The following is an 18,427-nucleotide window of genomic DNA, read 5'->3' as shown; positions in this document are numbered from 1 at the left end:
GAACCACTGTATTGCTTGATTGGAGAAGGGTACATTGAGAGAGGGATGGTGTATGAAAACAGGGAAGGAGAAGATGAGAAAGAGGGGTCAGAGGTTAGGAAGATGGGACGGATGGAAGCGCCTACCTTGACACTGTTTATTGGCATGATGTGATTTCAAAAGCTGTGCAAAAAAAAGCAAATCATATTATAAAACGGATGAGAGAGAGAACATACATGTAACATACATGTACAGGCCATGACGAAATGACGACAAATAATGCAACTATTATTTATTTGTGTGCTAATCTGATCCTAAATCAGCGGTGAGTTACCTGCTCATTGAACTTGTCCAGTTCCTCTAGCTGTTCTTTCTGAGACTTCTCCAGTGTCTCCATCTCCTTCTGATGCTTCATAGCCAACTAGAGATGGAGGGAGGGAGGCAGGGAGGACAAATATGGAGGGAGGAGAAAGATTTGATTTATTATTTTACTCACTTTTATTTATTCAGGGGAACTGAATTGAGACCAGTGTCTCATTTACAACGGTGCCCCGAGGACACAAATTACATCAAAACAGCAACAGCAGAAATATAAAAAACTACAAGACAGCTATAAATACATTACATCATGTTATTACAAGTACTAATAGTCAATTGAAACAATAACACACTTCAGTGAACTCATTTAACAATAGGGTTCTAAACTGCCAGGGAATCCAGGTGTAATTTGTTTTGTAAGGTGTTCCACAACCGTGGTGCATTAAAACTAAAGGCCTTGATTGGGAGTCCCATAGGGCGGCGCACAATTGGCCCAGCGTCATCATGATTAGGGGGGCTTTACTTGGCTCATTGCGCTCTAGCGACTCCTTGTGGCGGGCCGGACGCCTACAGGCTGACAGCGGTCATCAGTTGAACGGTGTTTCCTCCGACACTTTGGAGCGGCTAGCTTCCGGGTTAAGCAGGCGGGTGTTAAGTTGCGCGGTTTGGCGGGTCATGTTTCGGGGGACGCTTGACTCGACCTTCGCCTCCCGAGCCCATTGGGGAGTTGCAGCGATGAGACAAGATCGAAATTGAGGAGAAAAAGGGGGTAAAATCCCCTAAAATAAAAAATAAAAAAATAAAACTAAAAGGCAGATTTACCAAACTTTGTGGAGACAAGCGGGACCTCAAGAGTTAACCAACCCTGCAAACGGTTTTGGTATCTCATTTTGTTTTTCAAGAGGGAACTTAGGTATGTTGGAAGCTTGTGGAGCAAGAGATGGAGAGAGGACTAAGAGAAATTTACATCAACATGTATCGGCTACGCAAACAATTACAAGGCTAAGGCCTTAGTTGATTCACCTCGACAGTGTCACAGCATTAGAATTAGTAGAAGATAGAACACCAACCCTTTTCCTCTCCTCAAGGAACTTTTTGGTGTTGCTGCTGTTCAACTCTCTAACTCTCCTGTGAAGAGAACGAGAGTGAGATTATAAGATTATAATAATTCATCAAGAAGTACAGATACAGTGTAGGCCCTTTCCTGCAGTCAAATGACCACATCGCCCTCTAGTGGCCTCATGGGTGGAATATCATTAACACATTTTATAATTTCATAATTAATAAACATATACCTTTTTTTAAACGCAGAAATTATATCTCAGTCTTCTGTGATGTATATAAAGTGTAACATTGGGATGCAAACTCATAATTGAATACATTTCAACTCTATATCTGACGTGGTACATGTGTCTTCTTTCTCTAAGCCCGTAACCATGTGTGTGAGGTCTATACTTTGTTTTCAAAGTAGATGTGTTTAAGACTACCAAGAAACACTTTGTGTGACCCTGATTTAGCCCCACTGCCGTAAAGAGATATTAAAGATGGAACCCACAGTAGGGGCAAACATCGCCACTGTCCGCCCCACGGCAGTTGTTATTGTTTTGTTGACAAAGCAGAGGTGGGGAGCACTGGAGGAGCGTTGGGCAACAAAAAAAGAAGAAGATTGCAGTACATATGCTACTGTTTTATCGCGTGTGCAATGACGTCCGCGGGAGAAGACAAAAACTGTGTTGGTTGTTTGCAGTAACTTCTTTGTTGTTGTAATATCACAACAGGACGTGGCAGGTTCACCGTTAAGGACTCCATCTTTAAGGGGTGTTCATGGGGGATGCGTAAGACCTACATAGTATATATTCATCCTGACATAACCTACAGGTATTTGCCCAAAATAATGGAAACGCTTGAGTAAACGAGGGATACAAAGTACACTGCACAAAAATAAACGCAACATGCAACAATGTCAACAATTTTTACTGAGTTACAGTTCATATAAGGAAATAAGTCAGTTGAAATAACCCCCCCCACACACACACACACAGACGCCTCGCAAGTCCTCAACTGGCAGCTTCATTAAATAGTACCCGCAAAACACCAGTCTCAACGTCAACAGTGAAGAGGCGACTCCGTGATGCTGGCCTTCTAGGCAGAGTTGCAAAGAAAAAGCCATATCTCAGAATGGCCAATAAAAAGGACACACTGGACATAAAAAGACACTGGACAGATGAACTCTGCCTAGAAGGCCAGCATCCCGGAGCCGCCTCTTCACTGTTGTCGTTAAGACTGGTGTTTGCGCAAACAGTGTGGCTCGCTCAAACGCTGACTGTTGCGTCAATCGAAACTGGACCTTCTAAATAAGCGTTCTAATCCGACGCGCCAGGGACCACTGTCGAATGATCACCCCCGTTTGTTGGAACGCGTGAAAAGGTTCAGACACTTTATGTCGGCGTTTCCTTTATTTTGGCAGTTCCCTGTATATTCTCCATGCAGTATAAGTCAGTGAGTGATTAGTTGACGCGGCAGCGTGACCCACCTCTCCCTCTCGGCCTTGTTCTTGATGGTCTTGTCCTGGCTGATGGCCTTGCTGTTCTCCATGGACGTCTTGGCCTGGTTGGCCCGCATCTCCTTGCTCTGCCTGAGAGGGAATGAGACAACAAACAAGGCCTGGTAAAGGACCCTCATCAAGTACACCTGACAGGGAAAACTCACAGCTCAAAGTGCCCAAGATGGGTTCACATGTCAGATAATTAAGACACTCAAGGACATTCAGGGACATCATGCCTATAAAATAATGCATGCGTGGTGTCCCAAGCAAAATCTCAGAATTTCCCGGTTTGAGCAGTAGGGTCAGTTGTTCTGGCTGCGACAGCTCGTGGACCAGTTTGAGATTCAGTGTTTACTTTGTGCGCCTTGCACATGCGTGTGCGCGTCTCTCTCTCTCTCTCTCTCTCTCTCTCTCACCGTTCGTGGATCAGTTTGAGCGAGAGAGTCTGTTGTTCCTGGACTCCACTTAGTAGTTTCTTGAGGTTTTCACACTGCTGGACCACGTGGATGTCCTTCATATCCTGCTCAATACTGCTGTGGGAGTTGATCATCTCTGACCACTCCTTAGTGTGTTGGGCTGTGATGTCCTTCACCTGTAGGCCACAGGATACACACTTACACCCTAAACACGTATACATTATATCATCTCTGACCGCTCCTTAGTGTGCTAGGCTGTAATGTCCTTCTCCTGTAATAAACACGTTACTTAAACACTACACACTAAACACTCCTTAGTGCACTACACTGTGATGTCCAACACCATAAACCCAGCAGTACAATCATATACATTCCAATGAGGGAGAACTAGAGTGAAACTGAATCCCTTTCTTCCACTGCTCTCCGAGATGTTTGTACGACGGACACTGCAAGGTTACCTTGGCCTTGTGGTCTGTGGTCAGGTTCTCCACTTTACTCTCAGTCTCCTTCTTCAACTCCAGACAGTTGTTTTCTCTGTAGGGACGACAGAAAGATACTTGTTAGCGAGGTGAGACATGGTAGAACACATGGTAGGTGAGACATGGTAGAACACATGGTAGGTGAGACATGGTAGAACACATGGTAGGTGAGACATGGTAGAACACATGGTAGGTGAGACATGGTAGAACACATGGTAGGTGAGACATGGTAGAACACATGGTAGGTGAGACATGGTAGAACACATGGTAGGTGAGACATGGTAGAACACATGGTAGGTGAGACATGGTAGAACATATCCACAACTGATCTCGGTTGAACCCAGAACAAAAAAAACTCACGGGATTTGGTCCGATGCTCAATTTACATAGTCTGTCCACGAGAGAATAATTCACACCTAATGGCGTTGTGCTGGTGCTAGATATCCCAGAACGAATGTTGAACTGCAATTTACATAGTCTGTCCACGAGAGAATAATTCACACCTAATGGCGTTGTGCTGGTGCTAGATATCCCAGAACGAATGTTGAACTGCAATTTACATAGTCTGTCCACGAGAGAATAATTCACGCCTAATTGGCTTTGTGCTGGTGCTAGATATCCCAGAACGAATGTTTAAGTTCAATGTCTCTTTCAGCCTTTCATTATCATTGATTGGTTGACTGACTGGTCTTTCAGGTCCTGATATTTACCCTCGTTTCTTGATGGCCTTCTCCAGCAGCTTCTCCTGTGTCTGCTTCTCCTTGTCGTGCAGAGCGATCATCTTGTCCACCTGGGTGCAGTGGGACTTCTGCATGATGGTGCAGTCCTGAAACCAAACACACCACATATTAATGACGATATCAGAACTGAGATAGCTTGGCCCAACCTTTCTTAATCATGTCATTTAGAATTGCAGTCAGCCAGACCATATAGCTGAGGACTAACACAACATCAGTAGAACATATGAAACGACTGGGTACATGTGTTGTAAAACATCAGTAGAACATATGAAACGACTGGGTACATGTGTTGTAAAACATCAGTACAGCATATTAAACTACTGGGTACATGTGTTGTAAAACATCAGTGCAGCATATTAAACTACTGGGTACATGTGTTGTAAAACATCAGTACAGCATATTAAACTACTGGGTACATGTGTTGTAAAACATCAGTACAGCATATTAAACTACTGGGTACATGTGTTGTAAAACACCAGTACAGCATATTAAACTACTGGGTACATGTGTTGTAAAACATCAGTACAGCATATTAAACTACTGGGTACATGTGTTGTAAAACATCAGTACAGCATATTAAACTACTGGGTACATGTGTTGTAAAACATCAGTACAGCATATTAAACTACTGGGTACATGTGTTGTAAAACATCAGTACAGCATATTAAACTACTGGGTACATGTGTTGTAAAACATCAGTACAGCATATTAAACTACTGGGTACATGTGTTGTAAAACATCAGTACAGCATATTAAACTACTGGGTACATGTGTTGTAAAACATCAGTAGAACATATGAAACGACTGGGTACATGTGTTGTAAAACATCAGTAGAACATATGAAACTACTGGGTACATGTGTTGTAAAACATCAGTACAGCATATTAAACTACTGGGTACATGTGTTGTAAAACATCAGTACAGCATATTAAACTACTGGGTACATGTGTTGTAAAACATCAGTAGAACTATATGTGTTGAAACGCATATTAAAATGGGTACATGTGTTGTAAAACATCAGTAGAACATATGAAACTACTGGGTACATGTGTTGTAAAACATCAGTACAGCATATTAAACTACTGGGTACATGTGTTGTAAAACATCAGTACAGCATATTAAACTACTGGGTACATGTGTTGTAAAACACCAGTACAGCATATTAAACTACTGGGTACATGTGTTGTAAAACATCAGTACAGCATATTAAACTACTGGGTACATGTGTTGTAAAACATCAGTACAGCATATTAAACTACTGGGTACATGTGTTGTAAAACATCAGTACAGCATATTAAACTACTGGGTACATGTGTTGTAAAACATCAGTACAGCATATTAAACTACTGGGTACATGTGTTGTAAAACACCAGTACAGCATATTAAACTACTGGGTACATGTGTTGTAAAACATCAGTACAGCATATTAAACTACTGGGTACATGTGTTGTAAAACATCAGTACAGCATATTAAACTACTGGGTACATGTGTTGTAAAACATCAGTACAGCATATTAAACTACTGGGTACATGTGTTGTAAAACATCAGTACAGCATATTAAACTACTGGGTACATGTGTTGTAAAACATCAGTAGAACATATGAAACTACTGGGTACATGTGTTGTAAAACATCAGTACAGCATATTAAACTACTGGGTACATGTGTTGTAAAACATCAGTACAGCATATTAAACTACTGGGTACATGTGTTGTAAAACATCAGTAGAACATATGAAACTACTGGGTACATGTGTTGTAAAACATCAGTAGAACATATGAAACTACTGGGTACATGTGTTGTAAAACATCAGTACAGCATATTAAACTACTGGGTACATGTGTTGTAAAACACCAGTACAGCATATTAAACTACTGGGTACATGTGTTGTAAAACACCAGTACAGCATAAAAACTACTGGGTACATGTGTTGTAAAACATCAGTACAGCATATTAAACTACTGGGTACATGTGTTGTAAAACATCAGTACAGCATATGAAACTACTGGGTACATGTGTTGTAAAACATCAGTACAGCATATTAAACTACTGGGTACATGTGTTGTAAAACATCAGTACAGCATATTAAACTACTGGGTACATGTGTTGTAAAAAAACATCACTGGGTACAGCATATTAAACTACTGGGTACATGTGTTGTAAAACATCAGTACAGCATATTAAACTACTGGGTACATGTGTTGTAAAACATCAGTACAGCATATTAAACTACTGGGTACATGTGTTGTAAAACATCAGTACAGCATATTAAACTACTGGGTACATGTGTTGTAAAACATCAGTACAGCATATTAAACTACTGGGTACATGTGTTGTAAAACACTGGGTACATGTTTTGTAAAACATCAGTACAGCATATTAAACTACTGGGTACATGTGTTGTAAAACATCAGTACAGCATATTAAACTACTGGGTACATGTGTTGTAAAACATCAGTACAGCATATTAAACTACTGGGTACATGTGTTGTAAAACACCAGTCAGTATCATAACTGTTATGCAACAGAACAGGCAAAGACGGCAGACTGGTTGCTATGGTAAACCCTAAGTGGTAAATATGGTAAATCTCTTTTGTGTACGAACCAAAATATATATATTTTTAAACACACAGGCTGTTGCATGAGACGGGATTTCATAAGGACAGAGATTAGTGATTGAAGTCTAGCTAGTGTGTGTGTGTGTGTGTGTGTGTGTGTGTGTGTGTGTGTGTGTGTGTGTGAGGGGGGTCATCTTAGCAAGTCTCTGGTGAGATCAAAGAGAAACACTGTCCATCTGAGGCTACATGATACTGTGTGTGTGCGTGTGTACGTGTATGAATGTGTGTGTGTTTGCGGGGGCAGGGGTCAGGCAACAGTGGATGATGAAAAGAAAGGACCTCTCTCTCTCCATCAATGTGTGGACCTCTGAATGAATGATCTGTCCTGGTCATCGCTCCGGGATCGGTCAACAGAAGAGCTTCCTAAAACATCAACCCACCTTGGCGTGCTTCTTCTTTAAAGAGTTCAGATCTTTCTGCTGCTTCTTAGTCAGTTTAAGGTACGTCTGAGGAGAGGAAAAACGGATTATTGGAGCCAGACTGGACGGGCTAAATCAAAAGGACAGCAAGCTAAAAGACACAGACTGTGTGAGGAATGACAGTGCTGCCCTTCCCCCCTCTGTTTCTCCTGCAGGACCACGAGCTGATGAGAAACTAACAAACCGCAGAACCACTGGGAAAGGTGCTGTGGAAACCACAGGAACAGTGACGGTTATGATTAGAGGTGAGCTGGTCTTACCTTCATCTGTTTCAAGTCATCAATGTTCACATGCGGCACGAGGGTGTTTGTATCTACAAAAGAGAGAAATGGAAAACGTCTCAATGGTACCAATGCTAGGTCTCAGATTGTGTGTGTGCATGTGTGTGTGTGTATGTATGTATGTGTGTATCTGTGTGTGTGTGTCGTACCCTTCTTGGTCTCCGTGGTGTTGTTCTGGGCAGACTTCGAGGACTGAGCCGGGTCCGAGCTGGTCTGTGGCGTGACGTTGGTCTTCACGTTGGCGTTCACCTTCCCTTTCTTGTCGTTCTTCGAACTCTCGTTTGGCACGTCCGCTATGTCACTCTGGAGAGCGGGAGGGGAGGGAGAGGAGGGGAGGAGGAGGAGAGAGAGAGAGGGAGGGGAGGGGGAGAGGGAGGGGGGGGAGGAGGAGAGAGAGAGGGAGGGAGGGGGGGAGAGGGAGGAGGGGAGAGAGAGAGGGGGAGGGGGAGAGAGAGGGGGAGGGGGAGAGAGAGGGAGCGGGGGGAGAGAGGGAGAGGGGAGAGGGAGGGAGGGGAGAGAGAGGGAGGGAGGGGAGAGAGAGGGAGGGAGGGGGAGAGAGAGAGGGGGGAGGGAGGGGGAGAGAGAGGGAGGGGAGGGGAGAGAGAGGGAGGGGGAGGGGGAGAGAGAGGGAGGAGGGGGAGGAGAGGGAGGGGAGGGGGAGAGAGAGGGAGGGAGGGGGGAGAGAGAGGGAGCGAGGGGGAGAGAGAGGGGCAGAGAGAGGCAGAGAGAGCGGTTAGGACCATCGATGGAAATCTTTCTCACGCACTTTGCAAAAAAGTCAGTATTGCATTTCCATATAGATGTCGAGATAGGTGAAAAGGTCAAATATCACTCAAACTCACCCCTAAGAACATTTTCTTATCCAGGGACCTTACAAGTGACAGAACTCGGTAGCTACTAAACCAGTAGCCAAAGCAATTCAACATACGCCAACATAAGACATATCCCACACAGTGACGATGTACTGTGTGCGCTATAGCCAAGAATGGAACAGCTGGCTACAGTGGGTATACAGTACGAGGCTAACAGAATCAATAGTGATTGATCAAACAGGTGTCGGTACCGTTTCAATCCCCAGAGCTCTCATCTGGTCCGCTCTCTTCTCTGCTATGGACAGGAACTTCTTTGGGTCCGACAGGGCGTCCACGATGGCTAGGGAGAAGACAGGAGATTCATCAATAAGCTGGACTATACTAGGGCCGGGACGATACCGGGCATCGCGATACTCGTCGGTATCGTGGCGAGGAAACAAAACACAAAGGGGATTTAACTTCTTTATGTTGTTCTCCAGAGTCACGTGTATTTATTTCCCAAGCTATAGCACGCAATATTTGACAGGCAGCAGGTTTTTTAAAGGACCGAAGAGTTCGGTTTACTTTGCGTTTTCAGTTTGGCCATTTGAGAAAATATCGCGATAACTGGTATCGTCACGGACCGAGACCACACAGGAAAAGACTGTAACATGCTGTCCATGTTCAAGTTGATGTACTTGGAGAAGTCTGATAACTCCAATGGGCTTCCGTGGTCGTTCAAAAGGCTAAACACAGTCGATACCCAGAAAGACACGCAAAAGAAGACAACATTCTAGCATATACCTGGGCAGGTATACGTTTGAGGAGATATTATGGAAGCCTACTGCAAAAGACGGAAAATGACGCCGGCTCAATTTGGATACAGAACATTCACGCATCCTTTCAACACTGCCCTGGGTTGTCGTCATAACGACTGCCCGGACCATGCCCCTGGGATTGGCTTAACGACTAGTCAATCTTGTGTATCTCCATGCCGGCGTCTGTCTAGAAGTGGCTATTACACTAGCTCTGCTACCATCATCATTTGCTCTGTGTCATTACTTCTGATGTATAATACACTGTAGGGCAGGGCACCCTGAGGAAAGGAAGGAGGGAAGGAAGGAAGGAAGGAGGGAGGGAAAAAGGGAAACCCAGTTTGTGCCCTTCCCTCCGTCTCTCCTCCTCTTCTTCTCCCTCTTCCTCGCTTTTCTTCCCTACCTCTCCCGCTTTTCTATTTCTCCTCTGTTCACCTCCCTCTCGCCTTCCCTGTTCTCCCACTCTCCTCCCTCTCCTCTCCCGTCTCCCCTCTCTCATCTCCTTCCCTCTCCCCAGATCCTTCTGCATCCACTTCAGTATCTACTATGAATACATTGAATGCAGATATAAATTGGACCTTGTGTGTGTGGTATGAAAGAGATAGACAAAGGACCAGCTGAGGAAGGGACAATGGAAGCTCATATTCCCAGCACATGCACACGCACGGACACACACACACGCACGCGGAGGTCCATTCAGTATGGGCTAATACGGTCTCCATACTCAAGTGTTAATAACTGAATAATATAGATGTCAATAAAGTTCAGTAGCACACATCTGTATTGTATTTAGGCCAATAGGGGTTCACACACACACACACACACACACACACACACACACACACACACACACACACACACACACACACACACACACACACACACACACACACACACACGTTATGTTCTTCTGTCCTCGTGGGGACCTACAATTAAACCTAACCCTTACCATAACCCTTACCATAACCCTAACCCTTACCATAACCCTAACCCTAACCCTAACCCTAACCCTTACCCTAACCCTAACCCTTACCATAACCCTAACCCTTACCATAACCCTAACCCTTACCATAACCCTAACCCTTACCCTAACCCTAACCCTTACCATAACCCTAACCATAACCCTAACCCTTACCATAACCATAACCCTTACCATAACCATAATCCTTACCATAACCCTAACCCTTACCATAACCCTAACCCTTACCATAACCCTAACCCGTAACCCTAAACCTAACCCCTTAGCTTAAAATAGCCTTTGTCCTAATGGGGATGTGGGATAAGTCCCCACAAGGGAGAATTTTCCTTATTTTACTATCCTTGTGTGGGCATTTGAGGATTTGAGGTCCCCAGAAAGATAGAACACACACACACACACACCCACAGCGTCTTCTGCCCCTAACCTACGTCTGTGTATTAGCAAGGGAGTGTGTGTCAGTGTGTGTCTCCTCACCTCCGAAGCCTTCGGGTACGTAGGTCTTGAGTACTATGTTACAGAAGACGGTGGGTAAAGACAGAGGCTTGTTCCCTTCGTTGCGTAGAGAGATGTGTCTGTATCCTGCCTGTAGACCCTCCAACGGCAGAATCCTCTGACCTATCAGCTTATTATTGTCATCATACACAGCTATGCGCAGCACAGCCAGGTCTGGTAAAATCACCTGGGTGAGAGAGAGGAGGGGAGAGAGAGAGGTAAAGGGGAGAGAAGGGGAGGGGAGAGAGGGAGAGGGGAGAGAGAGAGAGAGGGAGAGGGGAGGGGAGAGAGAGGGAGAGGGAGGGAGGGAGAGAGGAGAGAGAGGGAGAGAGGAGAGAGGGGAGAGGGGAGAGAGAGAGAGGGAGAGAGGAGAGAGAGGGAGAGAGGAGAGAGGAGAGAGGAGAGAGGGGAGAGGGGAGAGAGAGGGAGAGAGAGAGAGAGGGGGAGAGAGGGAGAGGGAGAGAGGGAGAGGGGGAGAGAGAGAGGGAGAGGGAGAGAGAGGGAGAGGGGAGGGGAGAGAGGGAGAGCGGAGAGAGCGAGAGAGGGGGAGAGAGAGCGGAGGGGAGAGAGCGAGAGAGGGGGAGAGAGAGCGGAGGGGAGAGAGAGGGAGAGGGGAGAGAGAGGAGAGAGGGGAGAGAGAGGGAGTTCAGATGAATTCCACTAGAATGAGTGAAAGTATATACAGTAGAAACATTATGAGGACTGGATTTTCATTCAGCACTTTATATAAGAGGAATGCACGCACGCACACACGTGAATGAACACACAGTGTGAGAGAAATTCACAGATGGATACAGAACAGAGATGATAATAGTATATACCCAGCAGTGATGATAACATACTGTAGCTAGGCTTTATACTGTATATGTTTAGAACAATAGCCCATAGACAAGGACATTACAGAACCATCAACTCATCAGCAAGCAGGGAATGTGTGTGTGTGTGTGTGTGTGTGTGTGTGTGTGTGTGTGTGTGTGTGCTCGTAGAATGGCCTTGCATTTGGAGATAAGAGAAGAGCGAGGGGAAGAGAGGGATGAATAATAATGGAAGGAGAGAGGAGGTGAGAGATAAAGGAGAAGAACAGTCAGGAAATGGATATAACCTGTGTGTGTGCGTCTGTCTGTGTGTGTGCATGTCTAAACATGTGTAATTGTCTGTGTATAAGTGCGTGCAACTCTGAATGTATTTTTCCAGCACCGTGTGAGATGGCCCTCCTGATGACAGTGTGTGTGTGTGTGTGTGTGTGTGTGTGTGTGTAGGTCTCCCGAAGCACTGCGGCAGCAGGCTGTGATTGATGGTGTGTGTTGGAGCTGGAGTCACAGTCATGGCTGAGAGACTTCTTATTCTGCTGAGAGCAGCACTATCACACACACACACACGCCCGCGCACGACCAGCCAGTCTCCCCCTCACATTCGTACCCCCCCCGTTCTATTGTTCTCCACGTCCTTCTCGCTCTCCTTTTCCTCCATCTCTCCTTTATTCTTTCTTTTTCCTTCTCTCCCTTGTTCGCTCCTTTACCCTCCTACTCTTTCCTTCTCTCTCTCTCTTATCCCCATTCTGTCGCTCAGTGCACTGTATATCTGTACCCTTCTCTTCCTCTATTTGCTCCATTCTCTTTGTTCTGCCTTCTCTCTCATGGTATGCATCTGTTCCCCCTTCTCCCCCCTCGTTCTCTGCAGTAAAGACACACTGACTAGTTCTGAGTACCACAGGGCTATCAGCTCCACCCCAATCAACCCCAACTCTCCTTCCCCCCTGCATCCCTCCCTCCCTCCTTGCCTCTCTCCTCCCTGCCTCTCTCCCTCCCTGCCTGCCTCTCTCCCTGCCTGCCTCTTTCCTCCCTGCCTCTCTCCCTCCCTGCCTCTCTCCCTCCCTGCCTCTCTCCCTCCCTGCCTCTCTCCCTCCCTGCCTCTCTCCCTCCCTGCCTCTCTCCCTCCCTGCCTCTCTCCCTCCCTGCCTCTCTCCCTCCCTGCCTCTCTCCCTCTGGTGTTCAGCTCCAAGACAGTACCTACCAGTAAACCGCCATGCACCTCTGAACTACTAGTTCTCTCTTCCATCCTATTCCAACTCATGTTTTCTGTTCCCTCTTTCCTGTACCTTTCTAAATACGCGCTTTCCTCTTCTCTCCTTTCTTCTTCTCTATTGTCAGGCATTTCTTCAGTCTCTCTAATCACTTTGTCCTCCTCTTCCATGCTTCGCTCCGCTCCTCCTCTCTTCCACCCCTCTGTCCTCTCCCATCCCCCTCTCCTCCCCCCTCCTATCGGTCCCTCTATTGTCTTCCCTCCCTCTCTTTCCCTCTCCCGTCTCTCCGTACCTTCCGGAAGACGAAAGGCTCTTCGTTGTAGGCGGGGTTCAGGCCGTTGTTCATCACCATGCGCGTGCGGAACTCTTTGCGGATGGTGTCCGTGGGCAGCCCGTACATGTCCACCTCCACGTAGGTCCCAATCTTCTTATCAGACAGGAACTGACCAGAGAACACCTGGTAGCAAACAACAATACAATAGAATACATCTTCAAAAAATGTCTTTCACTTTGTTGGCCATTACTTTTTTCCCCCCACAAGCGAGATTCAGGTTTCTCTAATCATCGCAGCACATCTATTTCCTCTCTTGGATTCGCCTTTATATAGTGATTATGTGCAGATAGACTACAACAAAACGCCAACTACCTCCATCTCCCTCTCTGTCCTGTGAACTCTGAACCCCTGACCTCATACCTGTACACTGCAGGTAGCAGCAATGACCCCGTCCACAGGTGTCTCTGAGAAGGGGTCGAACATCCTGTCTGAGCGACGCATGAAGTCTGGCTTCAACAGATACCTGGTGGAAGAGAGCGGCGGGACGGTGGCCAAGCAGGGTCAAAAACACAAACTCTTGACAATATGTTTAAACACTTTCTGTAAACACGCTAGTATAAGAGTTTACAAATGTGTGGCACAAGAGCCACATCTAAATTGTGTTGCAGAGATAGCTAGATGCATAACTAGATGAAAGGATTGGTGGTTGTACCAATGAGTACAAAAGTGATCATTAGTGCGATATCACTTGCATTAGTGCTCACACGGTTACAGTGAGTCAGCCTGAATCCTGACGATGTGATCCTAGCCTGCGTGTTCGGGAGTTGGGTTAGGACGGGAGACGCATTAGGAGAGACTGTGAGTGTGTGTGTGCTTGAGAGAGAGAGAGAGAGAGAGAGAGAGAGAGAGAGAGAGAGAGAGAGAGAGAGAGAGAGAGAGAGAGAGAGAGAGAGAGAGAGAGAGAGAGAGAGAGAGAGAGAGAGAGAGAGAGAGAGAGAGAGAGAGAGAGAGAGAGAAAGAGAGAGAGGAGAGAAGAGAGAGAAAGAGAGAGAGGAGAGAGAGAGAGAGAGAGAGAGAGAGAGAGAGAGAGAGAGAGAGAGAGAGAGAGAGAGAAGAGAGAGGAAGAGAGAGAAGAGAGAGGAAGAGAGAGAGAGAGCGAGAGAGACGGTGAGAAAGAGCGAGACAGAGACAGAGAGTTCGAGAAAGATCAATATTACATGTATAGTGTTAGGTATGAATCTGACAATCGTTAAGGGGGAGAGTCGCATTTGAAGAAGCATTAAGAGATAGGGGTGTGTGAGTGTGTGTGAGTGACATTAGTTAAGGGTGAGAGTGGAATTAAAAGCGCATTAAGAGATAGGGGTGTTTCTGTCATTACTGATCTCCTCCCATATGAAATATCTGACATGAGGGGTGAAAGCCTAGCCCCAGGACAGAGGCAGAGAGAGAGGAGAGAAAGACGGAGAGAACGGAGAGAGAGACAGAAAGGATAAGAGGAGGAAAGCGGGGAGCCCCATCAGTGAGATAGTGGCAGAGCGAGAGGAGCGCCGGCTCCTGCCATCTGATTGGCTCTGAGGAGGACGGTGGCTACGATCGCTGCCGGCGGCCACTAATGAGATGCGACACGCTTTAATTGATGAGCTTTCAGAGAGGAGAGAAAGGAGCGGACGGACGAGGAGGGATGGAGAGGGGAGAAAGAGAAAGGAGGGAGGGAGGGAAGGAGCGAGGAATGGCAGTAACACCTACCCACAGGATCCATTGTACTCATACTTTCCCTGGTTCAACTGCATGGCCAAATCTAAGACAGGAGAGAGAGAGAGAGAGGGTCTGTTTAGGTGCTATTAAGATTGGAAATCACAGACGCACACAGTCATGTGCGGACACACATACTCTTCTTGAAGCAGACACACATTACTGCAACACAGGCAACATTTTTCAGGTCGATTCAATTCATTTGTGACATGTTGACTTCTTCAACCACTACGTTGCTGTTGAAAATCCCAGAGGGAGAGAGAAGAGAGGAGGGTTTTCCACCTCACTGCCATCTCTTCTCCCCCTGCTCTCTCTCCCCTCCGGCACTCACCCTCCTCCAGCCCTACACATGCCCACTCACAGGGGGCCATATGTTCCAACCCCATTGCCCTCAGACATGGGGCAGCATCTGCTAACTACAGATGCTTGAATGTGTGTTTGTGTCAGTGAGAGAGGGAGAGAGAGAAAGACTAAGAGAGAGAGAGAGAGAGAGAGAGAGAGAGAGAGAGAGAGAGAGAGAGAGAGAGAGAGAGAGAGAGAGAGAGAGAGAGAGAGAGAGAGAGAGAGAGAGAGAGAGAGAAAGAGAGAGAGAGAGAGCGGGGGAGACAGCCGAGGGAGAAGAGCTGGCAGTGAGGTGGAAAACCCTCCTCTCTTCTCTCTCCCTCTGGGATTTTCAACAGAGAGAGAGAGAAAGAGAGACCAAGAGAGAGACAGAAAGAGAGAGAGAGAGAAAGAGAGAGACAGAAAGAGAGAGAGAGAAAGAGAGAGAGGGAGAGAGCGACAGAGGGAGAGAGAGAGCGAGAGCGACAGAGAGAGAGAGGGAGCGAGAGCGACAGAGAGAGAGGGAGAGAGAGCGACAGAGATAGGGAGAGTGTCTGTGAGAGCATGTGTGTTGTAGGGGGTAAAATGACTCACCATGAACAGGAAGCAAATACTACCTAGCAAATACTAGGGCTTGTTTTTGTGTGCGTGTGTGTGTGTGTGTGTGTCTGTTGCATCCCTCATCCCTCGGATTGACAGTGGCATAGGGTTATGTGAGGGGGTGTGTGTCCGTTTTCGTATTTACAGTATGGGCCTGTCTGCGCGGTGGGGTTAACATGCTCCAGTACAGTACCTGGGGTCTGGTAGTTAAGGGAGACCATCTGGCAGCCTGCGTTCCAGAAGATCTGAGGCATGTAATTACTGGAGTCCACCCTGCCTCCTTTAGGGTAGATCCGACTCATCTGACGCTTGTTGTAGCTGGACGCCAATGTTCGGAACATAACGCAGATATGGTGTGAGAGCGCTTGTTCTTGTGTGTGTGCGTGTGGAAGTTGCGGGGGGAGGGGGGTTGTGTGAGTGTATGTATGTTGTGTGTTCTGTAGGGTTGCACGGTACATACACCACCTGAGGTCTGGAAGTTGAAACAGTGGTCTGTGTGTGTGTGTGTGTGTGTGTGTGTGTGTGTGTGTGTGTGTGTGGCGAGTCGAACAGACCACAGGCCTACTTTTAGAAGGTAACAGCTTGGGTCCTGCATTCCCACTGGAATGTGTGTGTGTGTGTGTGCGTGTGTGTGTTCCCCATTCCAAAAGGCACATCGTGCTCTCCCAGAGGAACTTGAGCAGTTTTTTTCTACAGATGGAGACTTTAAAACAAACAAGGTATCAGTACAGGACCCTCCCTGTCGCGGCTCATATCTGGGTGACCTAAAACTGCTACGACCTTTCAGATCTGGTCCAGAGGACCCACTATGGGATACTGGTTTGGTTCAGTTGATTTGAATACAGTCATTCATTAAGATAAATAGTAGCCTGACGGACTACGGACGACTACTTTAAAGGTCAGGAAATATTGGAGAAACTTATTTTTTTGGGGGGTTGTTTACTTTTGAGATTGTTGATCTTTGATGTTTGAATGTTTCTTCGTTGTGTCTGCGTTGCCTGTGTGTATTCGCATGCTCTGTGAGTGTTGACACTGGAACAAAGGATACTTGACAAACTCGATGGCGTTGGTCTTCAGATAACCCAGACCCACTGACTCATTAAATGACGACATGTTGTGGTGGATGTTCCTCTCTAAAGGGAGAAGAGAAAGTAGTTACAATGAGAGTGAATAGAGAGAGAGAGAGAGAGAGAGAGAGAGGAGGGGGAGAGCGAGAGGGCAAAAGAGAGAGAGAGGAGGGGGAGAGCGAGAGGGCAAAAGAGAGAGAGAGAGAGAGAAAGAGAGAGAAGGGAAAAGAGAGAGAAAGAGCGAGAGAGGGCAAGAGAGAGAAAGAGAGAGAGGGCAAGAGAGAGAAAGAGAGAGAGAGAGGAGGGGGAGAGCGAGAGGGCAAAAGAGAGAGAGAGAGAGAAAGAGAGAGAGAAAGAGCGAGAGAGGGCAAGAGAGAGAAAGAGAGAGAGGGCAAGAGAGAGAAAGAGAGAGAGAGAGAAAGGAAAAGAGAGAGAGAGAGCTAGAGCGAGAGAGGGCAAGAGAGAGAAAAAGAGAGAGATATGGGAAGAGAGAGAATCTGAAAAGCGGCATACTCCAACTAACCCGTATATCTCTGGAAGTTCTACAAAAAGCTTTAAGTTGACCACGGCAAAACACACAAAACCAATTGATTCAGCATAACCGCAATTGGAGACTACCTTCTGCGACGTCGAAGCTCTGGAACTTGACAGGCTGTGCGTAGTTGACCATGGCAGAGAGGTAGGGGTGGATGTTGGTGGTGGCTCCTACGTATGTGTACGAGGCAATCAGAGCCTCCTCGTCATCCGTCGTCTCGCCAGTCTACACAGGAGCAGAAAACACACAGCCGTTTCACACGCTAACACACATCTCTGTTGTCTCCCAGTCCCCACTATGTAAACAGGGAAGCCTCGAGCCTGAATATAAAATGAAGTCATTATAAAGCACAACGCCAGTTACACCCTCGTTATCAATACATGCATTCCCTGTCCAGAGAAAGAGCTTTACAAGAGCTACAGGTTAGAGAGAAGGCGACACGCTCGACGGTAAGGGAGAGGTTAGTAAAGAGAGAAGGGGACACGCTCAACGGTAAGGGAGAGGTTAGTAAAGAGAGAAGGCAACACGCTCGACGGTAAGGAAGAGGTTAGTAAAGAGAGAAGGCAACACGCTTGAAGATAAGGGAGAGGTTAGTAAAGAGAGAAGGCAACACGCTCGACGGTAAGGGAGAGGTTAGTAAAGAGAGAAGGCAACACGCTTGAAGATAAGGGAGAGGTTAGTAAAGAGAGAAGGCAACACGCTCGACGGTAAGGGAGAGGTTAGTAAAGAGAGAAGGCAACACGCTCGACGGTAAGGGAGAGGTTAGTAAAGAGAGAAGGCAACACGCTCGACGGTAAGGGAGAGGTTAGTAAAGAGAGAAGGCAACACGCTTGAAGATAAGGGAGAGGTTAGTAAAGAGAGAAGGCAACACGCTCGACGGTAAGGAAGAGGTTAGTAAAGAGAGAAGGCAACACGCTTGAAGATAAGGGAGAGGTTAGTAAAGAGAGAAGGCAACACGCTCGACGGTAAGGGAGAGGTTAGTA

General features: G+C 46.6%; 1 protein-coding gene across 7 annotated transcripts in view; it reads right to left on the bottom strand.

Moving 5' to 3' along the window:
* LOC118397711 (1-phosphatidylinositol 4,5-bisphosphate phosphodiesterase beta-4-like) overlaps positions 1–18,427 on the bottom strand; it is a 167,067-nt gene that overhangs the window by 7,586 nt on the left and 141,054 nt on the right. For 6 of the 7 annotated variants that reach the window (XM_052470711.1, XM_052470710.1, XM_052470712.1 and 3 more), the window contains 18 exons: positions 17,528–17,669; positions 16,891–16,975; positions 16,036–16,160; positions 14,916–14,967; positions 13,590–13,692; positions 13,188–13,352; positions 10,855–11,059; positions 8,859–8,947; positions 7,945–8,098; positions 7,775–7,827; positions 7,476–7,541; positions 4,448–4,563; positions 3,717–3,792; positions 3,259–3,434; positions 2,831–2,932; positions 1,368–1,425; positions 314–400; positions 126–162 (listed from right to left, as the gene is read on the bottom strand). In XM_052470711.1, coding sequence (XP_052326671.1) covers positions 126–162; positions 314–400; positions 1,368–1,425; positions 2,831–2,932; positions 3,259–3,434; positions 3,717–3,792; positions 4,448–4,563; positions 7,476–7,541; positions 7,775–7,827; positions 7,945–8,098; positions 8,859–8,947; positions 10,855–11,059; positions 13,188–13,352; positions 13,590–13,692; positions 14,916–14,967; positions 16,036–16,160; positions 16,891–16,975; positions 17,528–17,669 — 1,891 coding nt within the window. The remainder of the gene's footprint in view (positions 1–125; positions 163–313; positions 401–1,367; positions 1,426–2,830; positions 2,933–3,258; positions 3,435–3,716; positions 3,793–4,447; positions 4,564–7,475; positions 7,542–7,774; positions 7,828–7,944; positions 8,099–8,858; positions 8,948–10,854; positions 11,060–13,187; positions 13,353–13,589; positions 13,693–14,915; positions 14,968–16,035; positions 16,161–16,890; positions 16,976–17,527; positions 17,670–18,427) is intronic. The other variant, XM_052470717.1, reaches the window with a different exon arrangement.

This window comes from Oncorhynchus keta, chromosome 19 (genome assembly GCF_023373465.1).
Source record: "Oncorhynchus keta strain PuntledgeMale-10-30-2019 chromosome 19, Oket_V2, whole genome shotgun sequence".
NCBI classification, from domain to species: domain Eukaryota; kingdom Metazoa; phylum Chordata; class Actinopteri; order Salmoniformes; family Salmonidae; genus Oncorhynchus; species Oncorhynchus keta.
Note: the sequence above shows the minus strand (reverse complement) of the source record. Positions and strands in the feature narration are given on the sequence as shown.